This window comes from Eulemur rufifrons, chromosome 10 (assembly GCF_041146395.1).
Source record: "Eulemur rufifrons isolate Redbay chromosome 10, OSU_ERuf_1, whole genome shotgun sequence".
Lineage (NCBI taxonomy): Eukaryota > Metazoa > Chordata > Mammalia > Primates > Lemuridae > Eulemur > Eulemur rufifrons.
The window spans coordinates 8,276,845-8,293,063 of NC_090992.1; the positions used below are offsets into that span (position 1 = coordinate 8,276,845).

General features: G+C 52.2%; 1 protein-coding gene across 1 annotated transcript; it reads right to left on the bottom strand.

The window, feature by feature from the left end:
- Positions 1–1,313: 1,313 nt before the first annotated feature.
- Positions 1,314–15,217, bottom strand: SPRY4 (sprouty RTK signaling antagonist 4). Its single transcript, XM_069484150.1, has 2 exons — positions 15,084–15,217; positions 1,314–5,811 (listed from the first exon to the last, which is right to left on the bottom strand). Exon 2 carries the CDS (start codon positions 5,762–5,764, stop codon positions 4,865–4,867), a length of 900 nt encoding a protein of 299 aa, XP_069340251.1. The 5' UTR covers positions 5,765–5,811; positions 15,084–15,217; the 3' UTR covers positions 1,314–4,864.
- Between the last annotated feature and the right edge of the window lie 1,002 nt (positions 15,218–16,219).

Here is a 16,219-nt window from a genome sequence, read left to right on the forward strand (position 1 = left end):
ATTATCCGTAAGTTCCAGTCACTTACCGTGGTGTCTGACTTACCCTGTCCGTGAAGGAAGACTTAGAGCACTAGTTAATCTTTGTCCATCCTACGGGAAAGGGACAGGCCACGTGGTCTGGCGACAGAGGACAGAGAGGGAGCCTATCTTACGCTAAAAGTTTTAGAGCAAACAAGGACACATTGAAGAACATCCTAGGTCTTCTTGAGCAGTAACCAGGGATCCTCGGCATGTGTTTGGATGTCTGCAAGAAGAACTCGAGGTTTGGATTTCACAAAAGATCCTGAAGGCTGTGACTGGTGACCCCCTAGAAAAACCAAGAACTGGACACATGGTTCCTGATCTCTCCCTCCACCCAGGCCCTCTCTTCCCCCACCCCTTGCCATTGTGGGTGTCTCCATCACTTATTGGCAATAGGGAAAAAACCTATTATAAATTTATTTTCTAGAAAAACAAGAGGCATGTGTTCACATGTGTAGCTTTCATTGGAATTGGTGTTTGAATCAAGGTAGTGAAAAGGTCCCCACAGCTACGCTAAAGGAGAAACGGTTGGGTCTCTAAGCTTGAGTGCTGTTGGTGACCAGGGAACTGGAGGGAAGGTGCATTAGGAGGTCGATAAATGGATGGAAGGTTTGAGGTCAAAGGAACTGATTTTATGCAATGTCCACTAGTCCAGTGAAAATAAGGAAATCGCCAAGGGCTTTTTGGTTTGGCTTCTTGAATCACGTGTGTGCATGTGCATATGTGTGTGAAAACCTGCTCTGGGGGCCACCAAATAAAGGGAATGAAGGCAGAGGGGCTGCAGAATTTTTGGAGAATGGACAGGTCGGATTACCCTTTTCCACCGCTAACTCTCCCCAGTTTGGGGGACAGCTTGCCTGGGAAGGAGGATTTGGCAGATCTAGCAGTATTCAGCTTCAAAACGAAGTGAGCCTTTCCTCTGATGGTTCTAGGTTACCTAGGGGCAGACAAGCCTTTGGTATGTATTTCCATTCCGCGCAGTGGCCAGCTGTTCTTTGACAAATCTGGGGCCTTGCTGGGTGAGGACGTCAGGGAAGTGAACACACACACACACACACACACATACACACAGACACAACAGAAACAGCAGTCCTGCGTATATTTAACAATATATATTTATATATATTTTCTAGATCAGTACATTCAGTTTTTAACTTGTTTTTTTCTTCACAAACAGAAGAACTCTTACAATAGTAGACTTTCTAAAATAAATACTATTAAAATAGAGCTTCAAAATAAATATTCTATACAAAGAAAACCTTCTGTGGTAACTTTTGTGGCGGGATGGGGGGGGGCTACAGTGAAGGGGGGAGATGAAGTAGGACCGTGGAGGGGTGGGAGCCTCGAACAGCTTTTCTGTTTGTAACAGGAAACCAAACCGTGGGGCAGTGAGAAGAGAAAGCGAGAGAAGACACCAAACGCAGTTACCCACAGCAAAAAAATGGCAACTCAAGATTCGTCATGGACTGTCACAGTTAGCAGAGAGGGCGTGAAGATGCTTATCAAAGGCATGAGCCAGAAGGCTGGTGGAGCTGCAGGATGCCTAGTGAATTGTACGGTGCGAAGTTGTGCTGCTCACATCCCATCACACACTTCCTGGGGCAGCACAGGAGAATACTTCAAGGTGACAGTCATCTGGGTCCAGGGCCAGACCAACACTTTTCGCGTGTACAATCTTGGACAAGCCATTATCTAGCTGGGCCTCACCGTACTCAAGGTACAATGGCCATGGATGCAGACTTCATATGGCTGAAAGAACTAGTGATGCCCTATGAGGTCTTCCGCCTCCATCGGCTGTGAAGGGCCCACGCCAACAGAAAGGACCGGTCTTCACTCGCTTCCTGCCCAGCACTCGGAGAAGCCTTGGCCGTGCCCTGCCATTTACCTGGGAGGGCTTTTCTATCCTAGACCCAGTTGCCAGGGTGCTTGCTGGAGTGCTGGCCCTCGGGTGCGGGGGGCAGTCGGGGCCCCTTGGGAGGACTGATCTGGATCCAGGCTTGGTCCCCCACTTCCATTGAAGGCAGAACCCCACCCACCCCAGGGCCAACAGGAGTGGGGACTAGCTTGGCGCTTTTCGCAGAAGGTTAAGACCAGGCATAATCCAGCCAAGCCAGCCGCTGGTACAGAAAACAGCCAGAAGCAGCTAGAGAAATGGGCCATGTCTCTGAGTACGTGGTCCCTCGGTGGCCCTCGACTGGCCCCAGGGGCAGGGAAAGGGTCCATGGATAAGCCAGTTTTTTCCTTTCTTTCTTTTTTTTTTTTTTGCCAAATAGCTGAGGGACCGCTACACAGGACAGCTGGGAGAAGCTGGGAGGGTCCCCTCACTCCTTCCCTTCGCCACTGCACACACGAGGCTCGAGGTGGACTGTCAGGGAGAGCTGCAGAGATCTCTGCAGCAGCATGAAAGCAAACCAAAGAGAACAAGCCTAAACAGGGAGAGGGCAGAGGGGAAGAAAGAAAAAAGCAAACCAAAACCCAGAAAAAATCCGTGTTTACAACTATGTACACAAAATGTCAGGGTTCAGGAGGCCACTTGCCGGGAAACAGGGTCTCTGTCGGTAGAGGGTCGGGGTGCGTGTGTGTGTGTGTGTGTGTGTGTGTATACATACACAGCTTATGTAAATAAATTCTCCACAGAATGAGTGTGTAGACCACCAAGATCACCAAAGTGCAACTTGCCACTGGGTCGTTTCCCACGGAGACGATTTGAGGGAGGGGCCTGGGAAAGTTCCGCGGCCTGGAGGGAAGAGTGCACGTGTGCGCGATCGTCTTGGGGCCACCTCGTCTGAGGAAACATCGCCAGTCCCTTCAGTACACTCCTGATACATTCAATTAATATAAGTGGTTGGCTGAATATGTTTTTTCTACTATTCCTTCCGAAATATTCAAGAACATCCATACATCCATCACAAATGTGGCAAGGGTAGCTACGTGAATCAGCCTTAGAAAATACAGAGGCAATATTTCACATTCGCCTTTTACAAGCTAGCAAATGTTACATAAATAAAGCCGAAAATAACATGACCCTCCCTTCCTCCAGTCAATAAATACCTATGGTTACAATTAACTTATTCTAAATCATAAGGTGTTACTACTAGTCTTCAAGAAGGAAAAAAAAGGTCCCGGAGAAGCATCGGGTGCATGCCGGTCACAGCTACCTGCTCATCGCCCCCTTCCTGGAGGCGGTTCTGTTCCTACAGAACAAACTGGAAGTGCGAGGCAGCTCTGCCTGATGCACTTCCGATCTCGCCCGGGGAAGCTCTTTGCGACCCCGGCCGTGTCCTCTCGAGAGAGGGGAAAACAAATTACCACACAGAGCAAAAACCCCACACACCACAGCTGGGGAGGAAGGACCAGACACAATACAGCTTTTGCATGCAACAAGTACCTACCCACTGGACGTGCTGCACTTTCTGAGTCCTTTAGCACCTTGAGAGAAAGAGTTGCTACGTCTTTGGGGGCTGTCGGGAGAGGGTGGTGTGGCTATGCACTAAAGCAGGGCTCTGTCCCCAGTGTCCCCTGGAGAATCTTTCCCCCACCCTGTCTCGAGCTCTTCCAAGCTCTTCTGACGCTCCCCCACACCGGGGCTTCCTAAATCTAAAATAGACTCTGTTTTCATCGACTCTCTATGTACATTAAAGATACAGACACATCACTATACACAAAAGGCTGTAACAGCAGCAGCAGAATCGGAAGAGAAGAAACCCAAACCCGGCTGGGCTCGACTGCCATTCATTCTGCCAATGGGAGGTGCTGCCTCTCTTCCTTGCTGTTAAAATCCTCTTCTTGGTGGGGAGGGGAATTATGTTCCTTGAGGTTGCTCGCCCCCAGATTTTGAAATCAGCCCTTCCTGGGGGTGGCCCAAAAGGAAGCAAGTTGTTGTTATTATTATTATTTTTTTAAAACACCGTTAGCATCTGGTTTAATTATTCTATAAAAACAGAATGACTGGATCCAGAGACCACAGCCTCAGACTCATTGGCAAAATGATATTTGGTCTCGCATTTGTCGCCCTGGCCTTCTCTACCCGTAAAGTTTCCGGAGAGGATCTGAGTAGAGAGAACTCGGACACGTAGTGGGCAGGCGAGTCTGTGGCTCGGTAAGAACCGAAGGACGGTGTGATGAACGGAACAGCCCAAGAGTTAGTGACGAAGCTGGAAGGGAGAGACACACTGCGCGGTGGCTCCTAAATCCGTCCTGTGGCTCCGGGGAGGCAGGAGAGGAGGAACAAGGCTTGGACTCACAGGCTGTCCTCTGTTCTCAGCGGGCTCCCGAGTATGTACAGCAGGGACTGCTAGGGTGCTCTACGCCTTCCCCAAAAGGTCGGGGCGAACTGGGGTGGAGCGAGGAGGGGAAGGAGAAGGTACAGAAGTCAAGACTCCAAGGGTCTTCTTCAAAGGTACCCTGGCACTCGGTGAGCAATTCTTCCCAGGCAGCCGGCTCCTCTGAGAGCCACAGACAATGGAAAGAGGGAGAGAGAAAGGAAGGGGGAGGAGGGGCCGGGAAGGCATTCAAGCAGCTGCAACTTCCGGAGATGTGTCCACATCTGTGTTCCGTCTTCTGAAAAAGAAAAATCCTCCCCCCGCAAACCACACCCTGCCCCTGCCATTGTCTGTTTGACACAAAGTTCCAAGACCCTGAAAAAATCCCCAAAGTGCTTCTTCATCCTCTTGGGGAGTAGAGCAAGTGGCGGTGGTCTGTATCCTCCAAAGCCGGGGGCAGGGAGTGGACAGACTGGCAAGGCAGCCGCAGGGGGAGACAACCTCGGGCCGGCTGCAGTCTTCTCAGGTGTCAGAAGGGAACCACGTTTCCAGGGGCAGCGCTGGGGCTTCGACCCAAAGCGTCAGAAAGGCTTGTCGGGTCTGCTGGCCTTGGCGTCCCCGCCAGCGGCCTTGCAGATGACGCTGTTCGTGTGCTTGCAGCGACAACCAGGGCGGCGCAGGCGGTCGTAGCCACGCTGGGCCAGCTTCACGCAGCCAGTGGCGGGCAGGTAGCAGAGCAGGCAGGGCAGCACCAGGGAGAGAGCGCCCATGAAGGACCAGCGGGCGCAGCAGTTTGAGTGGGAGCAGGAGCAGGGGTGGTCAGCGCAGGAGCCCTCGTCGTCCTCGTTGGTGCAGTGGTAGAAGATGCCCTGCACCAGGCACATGCACGTGCCATAGTTGACCAGGGTCTGGGCCGAGCACAGGCACTCCTGGTTGCAGACCCAGCAGGAGGGCAACGTCCGGGGGGACGCACACTCCTTGCATTTACACTTCCCACAGGCCTCGCACAGCAAGAAGTGCTTGTCCAGCTCCGGTGGGACCGCCGGGCCCTTGAGGTCCAGAGGCTTGCAGTGGACCACCTTGGGCTGGATGCGCACAGCCCTCGGCGAGGCCTGGTCGGCCACGGGCGGTGGTGCCATGTGGTCTAACAGCCGCTGGTCGGACGATGTGCTGCTGCTGCTGCTCACGGAGCTGGGGCGTCCACTGAAGGAGATCCAGTGGTGGGTGACATCCTGGTCACAGCGGGCGGGTGTCGGGGCCAGCTCTGGGGCCCCACCCCGGGTCCGCTTCGGGCCCGCGGTGGGGGCCAGGCCAGGGTTGTCTATGTAGTCATTCTCCACGTGGCTAGTCTTCATCTGGTCAATGGGCAGGATGGTGAGCGGGTGCTGGAGCCGGCTGTGGGGCATCCGGCTGTCAAGAATGGGCTGGACCATGACTGAGCTGGGAGTCAAGGGGGTGCTCTGTGGGATCGGGGGCTCCATGGAGCTGGAGGTCCTGGACTGCACGGAGAAACAGGCTTCTAGGGGCCCTGGGGGTGGGTGGGGAAAAGGAAGAGAGAGTGGATTCCAGGTATCAGTATGTGGCCTGTCAACAACCACCCCCATCAGGTCCTTGGGAGCCCAGTAAAATGAGAACTAAATTCCCAGCAATTCCCAAGGCTCAGTGATTAGTAATGACAACAGTAATAGCAGTCGGTGGTAGAAATAACACTTACTGAGCCCGTAAGATGTGGAGACACTCTCCCAAGCACCACAGACATGAAGCCATTGACTTCACAATGATCCTAAAAAGGAATTACTGTCATCCCCTTTCTCTAGTTTATAGAAAACTAATGTTCACCGTCACTTGTCCAAAGTCACACAAAACGATCAGTAGCAGGACTGGGACTCGAACCTGAGCAGCCCCAGTTCATTCTCGTAAATCACTGAAATGTGCTCCTAATTTAAGATACCTAGCTCAGTGGTTACAAACAGAATCTGGAATCAGACCCAAGTTTGAATTCTCAACATAGCCTGACAGTATTGCCATGAATAAGTTTTTTAATCTCTCTAAGCGTTAGGCCTTAGTTTTGTCAGTGTAAAATGGGTTCTTGTGAGGATTAAATGAGAAAATGCATATCCGGTGCCTAGTATATTGCCTGACATACAACAGGCGCTCAATAATTTATCGCTGCCCCAGAGAGTAACAGTTTAGGTTTCCTGAGCAGCTGTAAGCACTCTGTGCCAAGCATTGTGCTGGGTGCTGAGGACAGTGTGGAGAAAACAAGACAGTCCCTGCGTGCGCCCACGGAGTTTATCCGCTGGACACACAATTCACAAGCGAAGGAAGGGCTGTATCTGATGCCTGCGCATCCAGGATACTAACTTATTACTACCACTTCTAGGAGCAGCAACCTCCAATGGCCAGTAACCCCTGGGTATGGGAGCTTCTGACAACTCGGATGGGAAATCCTCTCGAGAGGCACTCGCATCACCCATTTCCAAGTGCTGAGCCGAACATTCAGCCTAAATGCTATTTACTAGAATAGCTAAGCCAACCCTGGATCAGTTTCTAATTTCACCGAGAGAGTGCAATTTTAAGTTGGAATCTGGCCAGAGATTCAACTGCAGTGCCTGACACGGAACCCCAGGAAGTCACTTAAATCAAAGAGCGGAAACGGCTTGGTTCAAATTTAGAAAGTGCACATTGTTTTCTATTAGAAGTGCCATTTCCTTGCCTGTTGACCTTTACATTTGGAATTCTGCTGGAGATCAATTTAAAGAAATAGCAGCAGAAGGCCAAGACCTCTGCTCAAGGGGACACAGCTTGGAATCCAAGGGAAAGATTAAACTCTGGGAAGATTCCACCCCAGTCTTAAGAACCCCAGGGGATGGAGTTGGGAGGGGAGAAGGGGAAGACAGTCTTTAAAACAACAACAACAAAAAAAGACCACTGGATTACCGTGTTGTGAGGTGGGGTTTCCATAAGTGCCTTTTCAAGATGCTAATTAGGAGTGCAGATCCTGCCCCTCTGCTGTTAGGTTCATCTGGCCTCCAAGGTGCTGCCTGAGCAGGGGACACGGATAGGTTTCCACTTCCAGTTAACCCCCCAGCCCCCGGGACTCAGCCCATCCCAATATTCCCCATCACAGAGAATGACACCCTGGCCCCCGGGACTCATCTGTCCTTATAACTGTCTGTAAGACCTGGAGGAAAAAAAAAAAAAACATCTGGAGCAACTCAGTATTGTACTTCCCCATGTGGAGACAAGTTTGATCAGATATAGTTAAAATTGTTGGGAAAAGAACTTCCGTAGGTGCTTCCAACACATCTAAAATAAAGAGCTAGCTCTAGATGAAAGCTCGTGAAAGGGATAAAAAGGGGCTTATCCACAGGGCTGTCATCTCTGTATCATCTCCACTGCCAGATGCAAAAAGCACCCAGTCTTTCCTACAAGGGTCACGGTTCAGGGAACTGGTATTTCCCATGCATTCACATAGAGCATCAACTGTTGGCTTTGCTCCCACAGCCCTGCCCACTTAAAAGATGCTGGATTTTCTTTACGCACATTTTTCCTGGCTTGGAAAAAAATCTACCTAGTAGCAATGCCTGCCCCCATGCTCTCTTCATACAGAACCAGAGCATCACCTTGGAATGGGAGACTTACTCACGGCAAAGTTTGCTTTAAGTGTCTGGCAGGTCTGCCACCAAAGAGTAGTCGTTTGCCAAGGCAGCCTTCAGCAGGGCCCCTGTGGTCTCAGCTGGAGAGAGGGAATGTAGGCAAGCTTGTACGGAGAGGAGATTTTCTAAAGCCCAGGCAGGTGACAGGGCAGGAACTCCATCCAGGGCATGCTGCCTCAGCCTGCCCACTTACTCTGCGTAGGGCTCCCAAGGCCTTGCTTCTAGAATAAATGAGTTTGGGATCAACAGACTAGGGTTAGGAGCCCCAGTTCCCAGCTCTGGGGATTTTGCCTGGAGGAAAAGTGACTTGGACTAAGACTAGAAAATGCAGAAACTCTCCAGAAAATCCAGAACTCTCACCCCTGGAGAAAGACAACATGATTCCCTTATTCCAGAAACCCAGGTCAGGAATGCTCGAGGTCCTGCCAACAAAACGTCAGTGGCAGTTTGAGGCTCACATTGCCCCATGTAGTTGGGGTTCTGTCTCCCAGGACCAGGATTAGACTGACCACGCTGTTGGAAAGAGTAAAAGCACTCCTCTCCCTCAAGCAGATTATCCACTCTCCTTTCTCCAGTTCATTTCCTGGGGACTGGGGTTCTTTAAAAACAGCCACATTTCCCACAGCTGAAGCAAAAGGAATGGGCGATGGCTCAGGGATTTTAATAGGCCCTGGAATCAGAAGGCAGATTCCTCAATCCATGGAAAAGTCCCACCAGGAAGCCAGGGTGGGAGCAGCCGCTGCAGACAATGGGGATGTTGGCATTAGCAGGCTCCCATCACCCCCCAGAGGCAGCTGTCAACATCTGAGCCTGCAGTTGAGGCCAGACGTGGGGGTGGGAGCTTGGCCCACGATGACTTGGCTCTCTTGGGATGTGCAGCATCCGATGGCTCCAGCAGGCACAATCTAAGATACATCTTCCCGATCATAACCCTGATGCAGGACTCAATGGAAACCAATGGCTGGCTCCGAGTTCCACCGCTAGCCCCACCTCCCCATTAACAAGAACCCTCCACAGGAGGGCCCTCTAAGAGCCTCTGATGAATTTATTTGGCTGACAAAGGAAAACAACTTCCTGAGCTGCCTGTTTGATAACCCCTCAGCACAGCTAAATGATGTCTCAAAAAAAAAAAAAGAAAACTCTCAGTTGCTTTAGACTGATCAATCTCTACTCACTGGGACACACCCACCTTCCAGTCTGAGCACCGCTGACAATCTTAAGTGCAGTTTAATATGTACTCTCTGCTTCCCCTGCAAGGAAGGAAGAGATTTATAATATAAATAGGAGAGAGGAGGCTTTGCCTCATTTAAGCAGTTTGGAAGAGACTGATGGCCAATTTGGAAGACTCTGGACAGAGAAACAAAGCCAGCATTGCACTTAGCCAAAGAAGCACCTCTGTCAAATTTTAGGTGGCACCCTTTTATGGATTAGCATGAGGGAAGGGAACTTTTACTTCCACTCAACCTTCTAATAATAATAAATAATAATTATGGAAGCAGCTAATATTTAAGAAACATTTCTTGGTGCCAGGCTCTGTACTAAGCCCTCATTGATTTATTTTCTCACTTAATCCTCACTACACTTGGAGATAGTGCCCATTTTGCAGAGGAAGAAATGGCAGCACGAAGGGTCATAGAGCTAGCAAATGTCAGGGCAGGATCTGAACCCAGACAGCAGAAGCTCCAGAGGCTGGAACCTCAACCATGCAGACCTATGACCTGTGATTTACAGTGACTTGCGGAAGCCCTCCGTAGCTTGTTCGTGGAGGCACGAAAGCTCCAATCACTTTTACAACCATCAACTCCTCCAGCCCTCAGGGAACCTCTTCTGGCCACCCTGGGGCTCAGTAAGCCCCCAGCAGGGAAGTGAAGCCAGACAGGGCCTTACAGCACACAGGACCCCAGTTAGGGGAATTTTCAGTGATGCTGCAATCTCTGTCACTCAGGGAAGGCTCAGAGCTCTAGTCACCTTCACTCCCAATTCAGTGCTCCTTGCCATCCCTTCGGTCACCTCACTCCCCTTTACTAAGGGTTTTCATTTGTAGTTTTCTTAAAGTTAAATGGGTCTCACTTGTAGTTCATTACCAAGCAGTCCCTCCAAGGAATGCCCTCTCTTCCCCACCTGTCAAGTTGAACTTAAGGGTCCCTAGGGAACCTTCACTGATGGGGCTTCCTGGTCCAGGTCTCAGGAAGGAAGGAGGAACTAGGGTAAGAAGAATAGCATCCTAGAATACCGCATCAGCGGGATGTTAAAAACCCAGGAGTGCACAACCCTGTATTTGCTGCTTAGCCGATCTGGGATCCCAGAGCCAGCCAGTCTGACACTCAGTGCATTGGCACCTGTGGGGAGGGGGCTGAGCACCAGGCTGCAGACCGCTCAGCACAGGCTGAAAAGAATCAAGAGGCATGTTAAATGTCCGTGCAATTGAGAGAGATACCTGTTCCCACCTACCCACACCCTCCCCTTGACTTACCCTAGGGAGGGGAGCTGGGAAATACTTGGAACAGCTGACAGTTGTACTTTGAAAACTACAGGTCAGCTAATGACACACTGGCCAGAGGCTCTGAATGAATGGGCAGTTTCTGCACTGCCCCATTCAGTCTCAGCGGGATCTTTCAGTGAAGGTTGTTTAACCCTTTAACATCTCAGAATAAAGGTCCCTTAGCTGCCAGAGAGCCCGCCCACCACTATTGCTTGGTTCTTTGTGACAACATCCCAGTTTAGATAATTAAGCTACAACCAAGTGATGACTTATTGCTTTAAAAGGAATTCTTAAAGGTGGGGTGGTGGTGAGGGAAGCCAGGGACTTGCCCCTCCCTACACCCCACAGAGGAAGACAATCTCTGCTGAGAATGGCCCCAGTGGGAGAATAAAGCATTTAGGCAACTGGATTTGTCTGGGAATCCTTCTTCCTCTCCCAGCCCCCAGCACCAGCACTAAGGAGCTCACCTCTGGCCAAAATCTGTCAGAGATCACAAAAGAAAACAGTTGCTTTTCATCACTTTGTCCCATCACCAGTTATCAGTTCGCAACCCTCTTCCCTCTTCCACAACCAACCAGCTGAGCTCCAAAGCCTCAGCACAGGAATGGGTGGGAGTCTTGCTGCACTTTGGCTTTGGCCTATTTTAATCAGCTTCAAGTTTCTGTTTCATTGTATTACCCCCTTAATTGTTGTCTGCTCAGATCCCCGTAAAGAGGGATTAGAAGCCAAGAGTCAGACAAGATGGGAGCTAGAAGGAGCCTGCTAACCACTGGCACAGTTTGGGAACTACTGGCCCAAGTCAAAGTCTGGGCTGGGACCAGAACTCCAGACCCCCTGGGGAGGGCTTTCTCCCACAGACACCAAAATCATATTATTTGTCTCCCTACCTTCCACCAAGAAATGAACTTACAGTAATAGATTTTGGCTTACTCCTGGGACAGGGGCAGGAAATTACTTCCCCCTCCCCCACCAGAAAAAGAAAGACTACCCACAAGGGAAACCACACTTCTGCAAGTGGCCACCTGCCCGAAGGGCCCCTTCCCTCTGCTGGATCCAGCACATCTGTGCTCCGTCCCCAGTGCCCTTGCTTCCTTCACTGACTGGGGCCTGTCCTTGGAAAGAACAATCGCGATCACAGCTGAACTGTGGAGCCTCTTAAGCCTAGCCACATGGCCTGGATATATTCCCCAGGCTTGTCAGATGTCCGGATCTGCAGGGTGGCCCCAGACCCCTGCGAGCCAAGAATACCCCACTTCCTAACATCACCCAACACTCCACACCTCCTGTGTAGGAAGGGGTGCCCTTGAAATCAGGCCCTCCTCCTAGAAACTCAGTAATAACAATGACTGTGGCCCTCATCCTGGCCACTCACTAGCAGCTCTGCTGGCCCCTGGCCCCTTGGGAGTAGTTTGTTCTCTCTATTCTGGAGATGGGTAAACTAAAGCCGCACGTTACAGGTTTGCTTAGCCACTCAACTGCTCTGCCCTGGCCCCTGGCTGGTCTGGAAGGAGCAATACAGCTTCCATATGTTGTTCTTCATCACTTTCTTTCTCTGGCTCTTCTGAAAGAGCAAACATATTCTAATGAGTCACTGCTTTCCCCTCTGGCAGGCAGATTCAGGTTGGCCATGACATGGAACCTTCTCCACTCTTGCCAATTCCCTTCCTTTAAAACTCTGCCATGTCTACATCTGAACCCCAAAAGTTTCAACATTATCCCCAAATCCAGAGGCTTGGGCAAGAACCCTTACCCAGATTGTGGTCATGAGGGAACTTCCACCTCAGTAGGGGCCAGATGACAGGCACTCTGAATTTGAAACCAAATTAAACACTATAATTCTCAAAGAAATACTCAGCTTCTCTGAATAAAGAGGAATGCTGCTTCCTAGGCCTTCTTGGTACAAACACCTAGGCCCTACCTAACAGGATGGCCAGAGTTGAGAAAAATGATGTGGGGCCCCAAATCTGTGGGCTTAAAGATATCATACCAAGGGACTGTTAGCATTGGAAAATGCCAAAACATGAAACCCCACAGCAACACACCTCAAAGGCTACTTTGGGAAGTGTTAATGGCGTTTTTTCTCCCTTAATTTTTACTTACTTTAAAATTTTGCACTACAAGGCTACCATCATTTGTTATTCAAGAAAGTGAGCAAAACCTCTGGGCATATGCAATGTCAGGATTACCAAAGTAGAGGGTCAGGGGTATGAACTGGGCAGAGGGCGGATTTCCAAAGAGCCATATCTCTCCACCGATTCTGGAAGGATGCAGACAAAAATGACATCTGTGAGTTCCAAAGGCCCCCTAGCCCCCAGCCTCTGCCCTGCTTTAGCCTGGAATCGTTCTATTCTGTGTTCTGTCTCTGCCACCAGCTCCAACCAAAGCTTTATTCAGTGAGATGCTGCCATTTCAGAGGGTAATCTGGAAAAGGTCATGGGGCTAGGTACGAGGGCTAAGGGCAGGAAAGCATTTATGCCCCACGAAAATGGAATGACTCCCGAGTTCAGAATCTAAAACAGAAGATAACCAACAGATATCTTCAAAATCTCCCTCACGGTAGCTGACCAATATCTATCCATTGAGATCTCAGAAATCTGCTACCAAAATGCCTCCCGTCCACCACCCCCACCACCACCAGTGCCAGCCACACAGCTCAGTTGGTCAGTGTACGCACTGTTCAGTTAGGATGAGTCTAGAGCCTGCTGGCACGTGAGGACCCTCCCAAGGGATGGGAAGAGAGGGAAATGCAATTTCACTGGACATCTCTACAACTTCTTGAGACACAGAGAGAGAGAAAAAAAGAAAGAGGGAGACCCCAACTGAAGCCCTCCCTTTCCTAGTCCCACACCCGCACTAAAGAAAAAAAAAAAAAAAGCTAAAAATTTCAGATGTTTATGCTCCATTTGTGTGAAGATCCGGAGAACTCTAAACATTGTGAAATCCACCAGTGCAATACTGGATAGGGCCTTAGGCCAAACCGAGCTTATTAAGAGATTGATAAACTCACATTTCCCAACTGCTCTGGGCCTTTTACCTTCCAGCTTTGAATCTCTGAGAGCCTTGGTCAGCTAACCAGACAGACATGCGCTGGCTGCCGCCCCTCCGCAGGTTCTCTGGCCTCTAGGGTGTCTGGCCTCTCCCCAAACTGGAGAGAATCACGCCACTGATTTGGAGGCAGGAAAGGGGAATGCCACCAGGTCTGGGTGCCCTACTGAACATACACCTTATTTCCAGCACTAATCACCCCAGGGAATGGGAGGAGGGGTTCCCAGGAGCCTTGCTGCGCCAGAAGACGGCCTCCTGCCTGCACCTAGGCCTGGCAATATGGATGCCCACCCAGCAGCTGGGGAGAGGCAGCCAGCAGCGTTCCCCTCTGCCTACCATCCAGGGCCTCTGGCCCATTTCGCCTCTCTCGTCCATCCCTCAGCCCTTCAAGCCATGCAACCATTTTCCGTCTGTCTTGCCTCTTCTGCCCACAACCCCCCCCCCCAGGCCCCAATCAAAGAGAATTGAGAAACCGTCTTCTTGTACAAGAGTAGCTACTGTCTGAATGCTTTTTGATCGTCTGCATGGAGGGGGAATTGGGCATAGCCCTGGCCCCAGTGATGGAGCCAAGCTCCAGCTGCCCTGGCTGGCCCAACCCGCCCTCGTCATGCTCACTACCCCCGAAGCTTTGGCGATTCACAATATTTCAGAACGTACCGTCTCTGTCCTCTCTTCCCGGTGATGTCAAGCCTGGTACCACCAAGAAGGAAGGAGGGAAAGTAGGAGCCTTATCTCTCCTAAGCTCGCAACCTCTTCCTCCAGCTCCCACACGCCCGGCGTTATGTAAACGCACCTTCAGCCCCTACCACAGCCCTAGCGCGGCCCGGGGGCCCCGGGGCCTGGCACACCTAGGTGCCGGGGTACAGGGAGGCACGGGGTGGCCGAGGATCCTCGGGCCCTGCAGAGCCGGGGAAGGAAAAGGCAACTGTAAGGCAGTTGCACAGCATAAAATGCAGCAGCGGAGCAAAGGTCAGACGGCTAGGAACCGCCTTGCCAAGGAGAGGGGGCAGAAATGCCCAGTCCTTGGCCGGCCCTGCGCTGACCATCGAGGGAGAAAGGCAAATGGGGAGGAAACGCAGACCGTCACCGCTCCAAAGGAGAAAGAAAAATCTACGTCGAGCATAGGCCGCTGCGGCGGGCTAGGGAGGTATATGGCAGAGCTGACACCGTGGGCACGGAGCCGGGGGGTAGACGAGCCGACCAGGGTGAGGGCGCCCCCCGACCTAAGCGGTGGCTCCTGACCAAGCCCAGAGCCACCCGTTCCAGCGCTCGAGGCGGGTGGTGGCAGCAGGAGGAAAGAGGCCAGGCCAGAGGCAAACTCCCGGGACACGCACAGGGCTTCCCGAGTCGCAGAGGGCGGGGAAGCCGGGCTTGGCAATGCCCAGGGGTCGGAAACAGCGGTGCCAGGCTGTGAACACCCCCGGCGCCGTGCCGGCCGGGCCGAGGGCGGCAGGGAGCTGCGGCGCACCGCAGCGACTCAAGGAGGCGCAGGCAGAGGGGAAGGAACACTGAGGCGCGCCTAGAAATAGCGTACCATTTACCCCAGCCCGAGGGGGAGTAGCTCGCGGCTCAGAGAGGGGCAGTTTCAGATCCCAAAACCGGCCATGGACTTACTTTGAGGAGCTGCAGAGTCACAAGCATCGCTCCACGTCTGTGTAAATCCCGGAACCCAAGCAAGTCAGCTGCTGCTGTACTCGCAGACGCCGGCCGGAGGAACCGGCGAGGCTCCCTGCGCTCCACAGCGCCAGCTCCGCGCTGTCAGCTTCGCTCGCTGCCTCGGCGGCGATGTTGCAACCACTGCCTGGGAAAATGGCTTTTTTATGAATGGGAGGGAAGGGCGCTCCAGTGCGCATGCGCGCCGCCCGCGATTCTATGAATGGGTGGGCACAAGAGACCCCGCGTGCGCATGCGCTGCACTCCTTTTTTTATGAATGGGGGGCCGGAAAAGAACTTAACCCGTGATTGCTGGGGCTGGCTCTTGTTCCTCTAGGGGCCGGCGTTGTTTTACAAAGAGGGGTGGAGGTTCGAGTGGAGGTTGTTGTTGCCTTTTTTTTTTTTTTTTTTTTAATGAATGGAGGGCGGTGGCGATTGCTGCAGCTGGCCCAGCTGCGCGGGCTGTACTCCCTCCCAGCCTGCAAGAGGAGGTAAAGGCCACCTTCATGCCACTGCGGGCCTGGGCAGGAACTGTCAGTGTCGCTGGGGGGTGGGGGGCGCTGCGGCCTCCAAATCCCGGCCTGAGAGCGGGATGGGGGAGGATGTACCTAGATCTGGGCAGTCCCCGCAGGCAAAGTGGGGGATGGGGGGCGGGAGGACCCCTACTGGGGGCTTTCTGAATCTCTAGACCAGTGATGCCTAGGGACGTCGGAGGGAGGGATCTTGAAGCTGCGTTTACCAAAAATCAAGAAAATGTCCATCGTCCATCAGAGAAGGGCTGAGTGGGGGTTGCTGAGTGAGTCTGGTTCCTTTGCTGAGGCTGAGTCTCTCCTCAGTGCAAGACCACCCCTCCCCCCATTTCTTGGGTGTAGTGACAGGGCCGAGGCCTTTTCCGGCTCCAGTACTCCCCGGGGCGATTCTGGCAACTCAGCCAGAGGAGGCCTGGCCCTCGCCTCCCAGCGTTCCCCCTCCCCCCACCCCAGTGTAATGTCCGCAGTGCCCTGGGTCCGCCCGCCCTCTGCCGCCTGGCGAGGTGCCCCACGCTACCCCATCCGTATCCCAGCCCTCACAGGACGCAGGCCTGAGGAACCCCGATC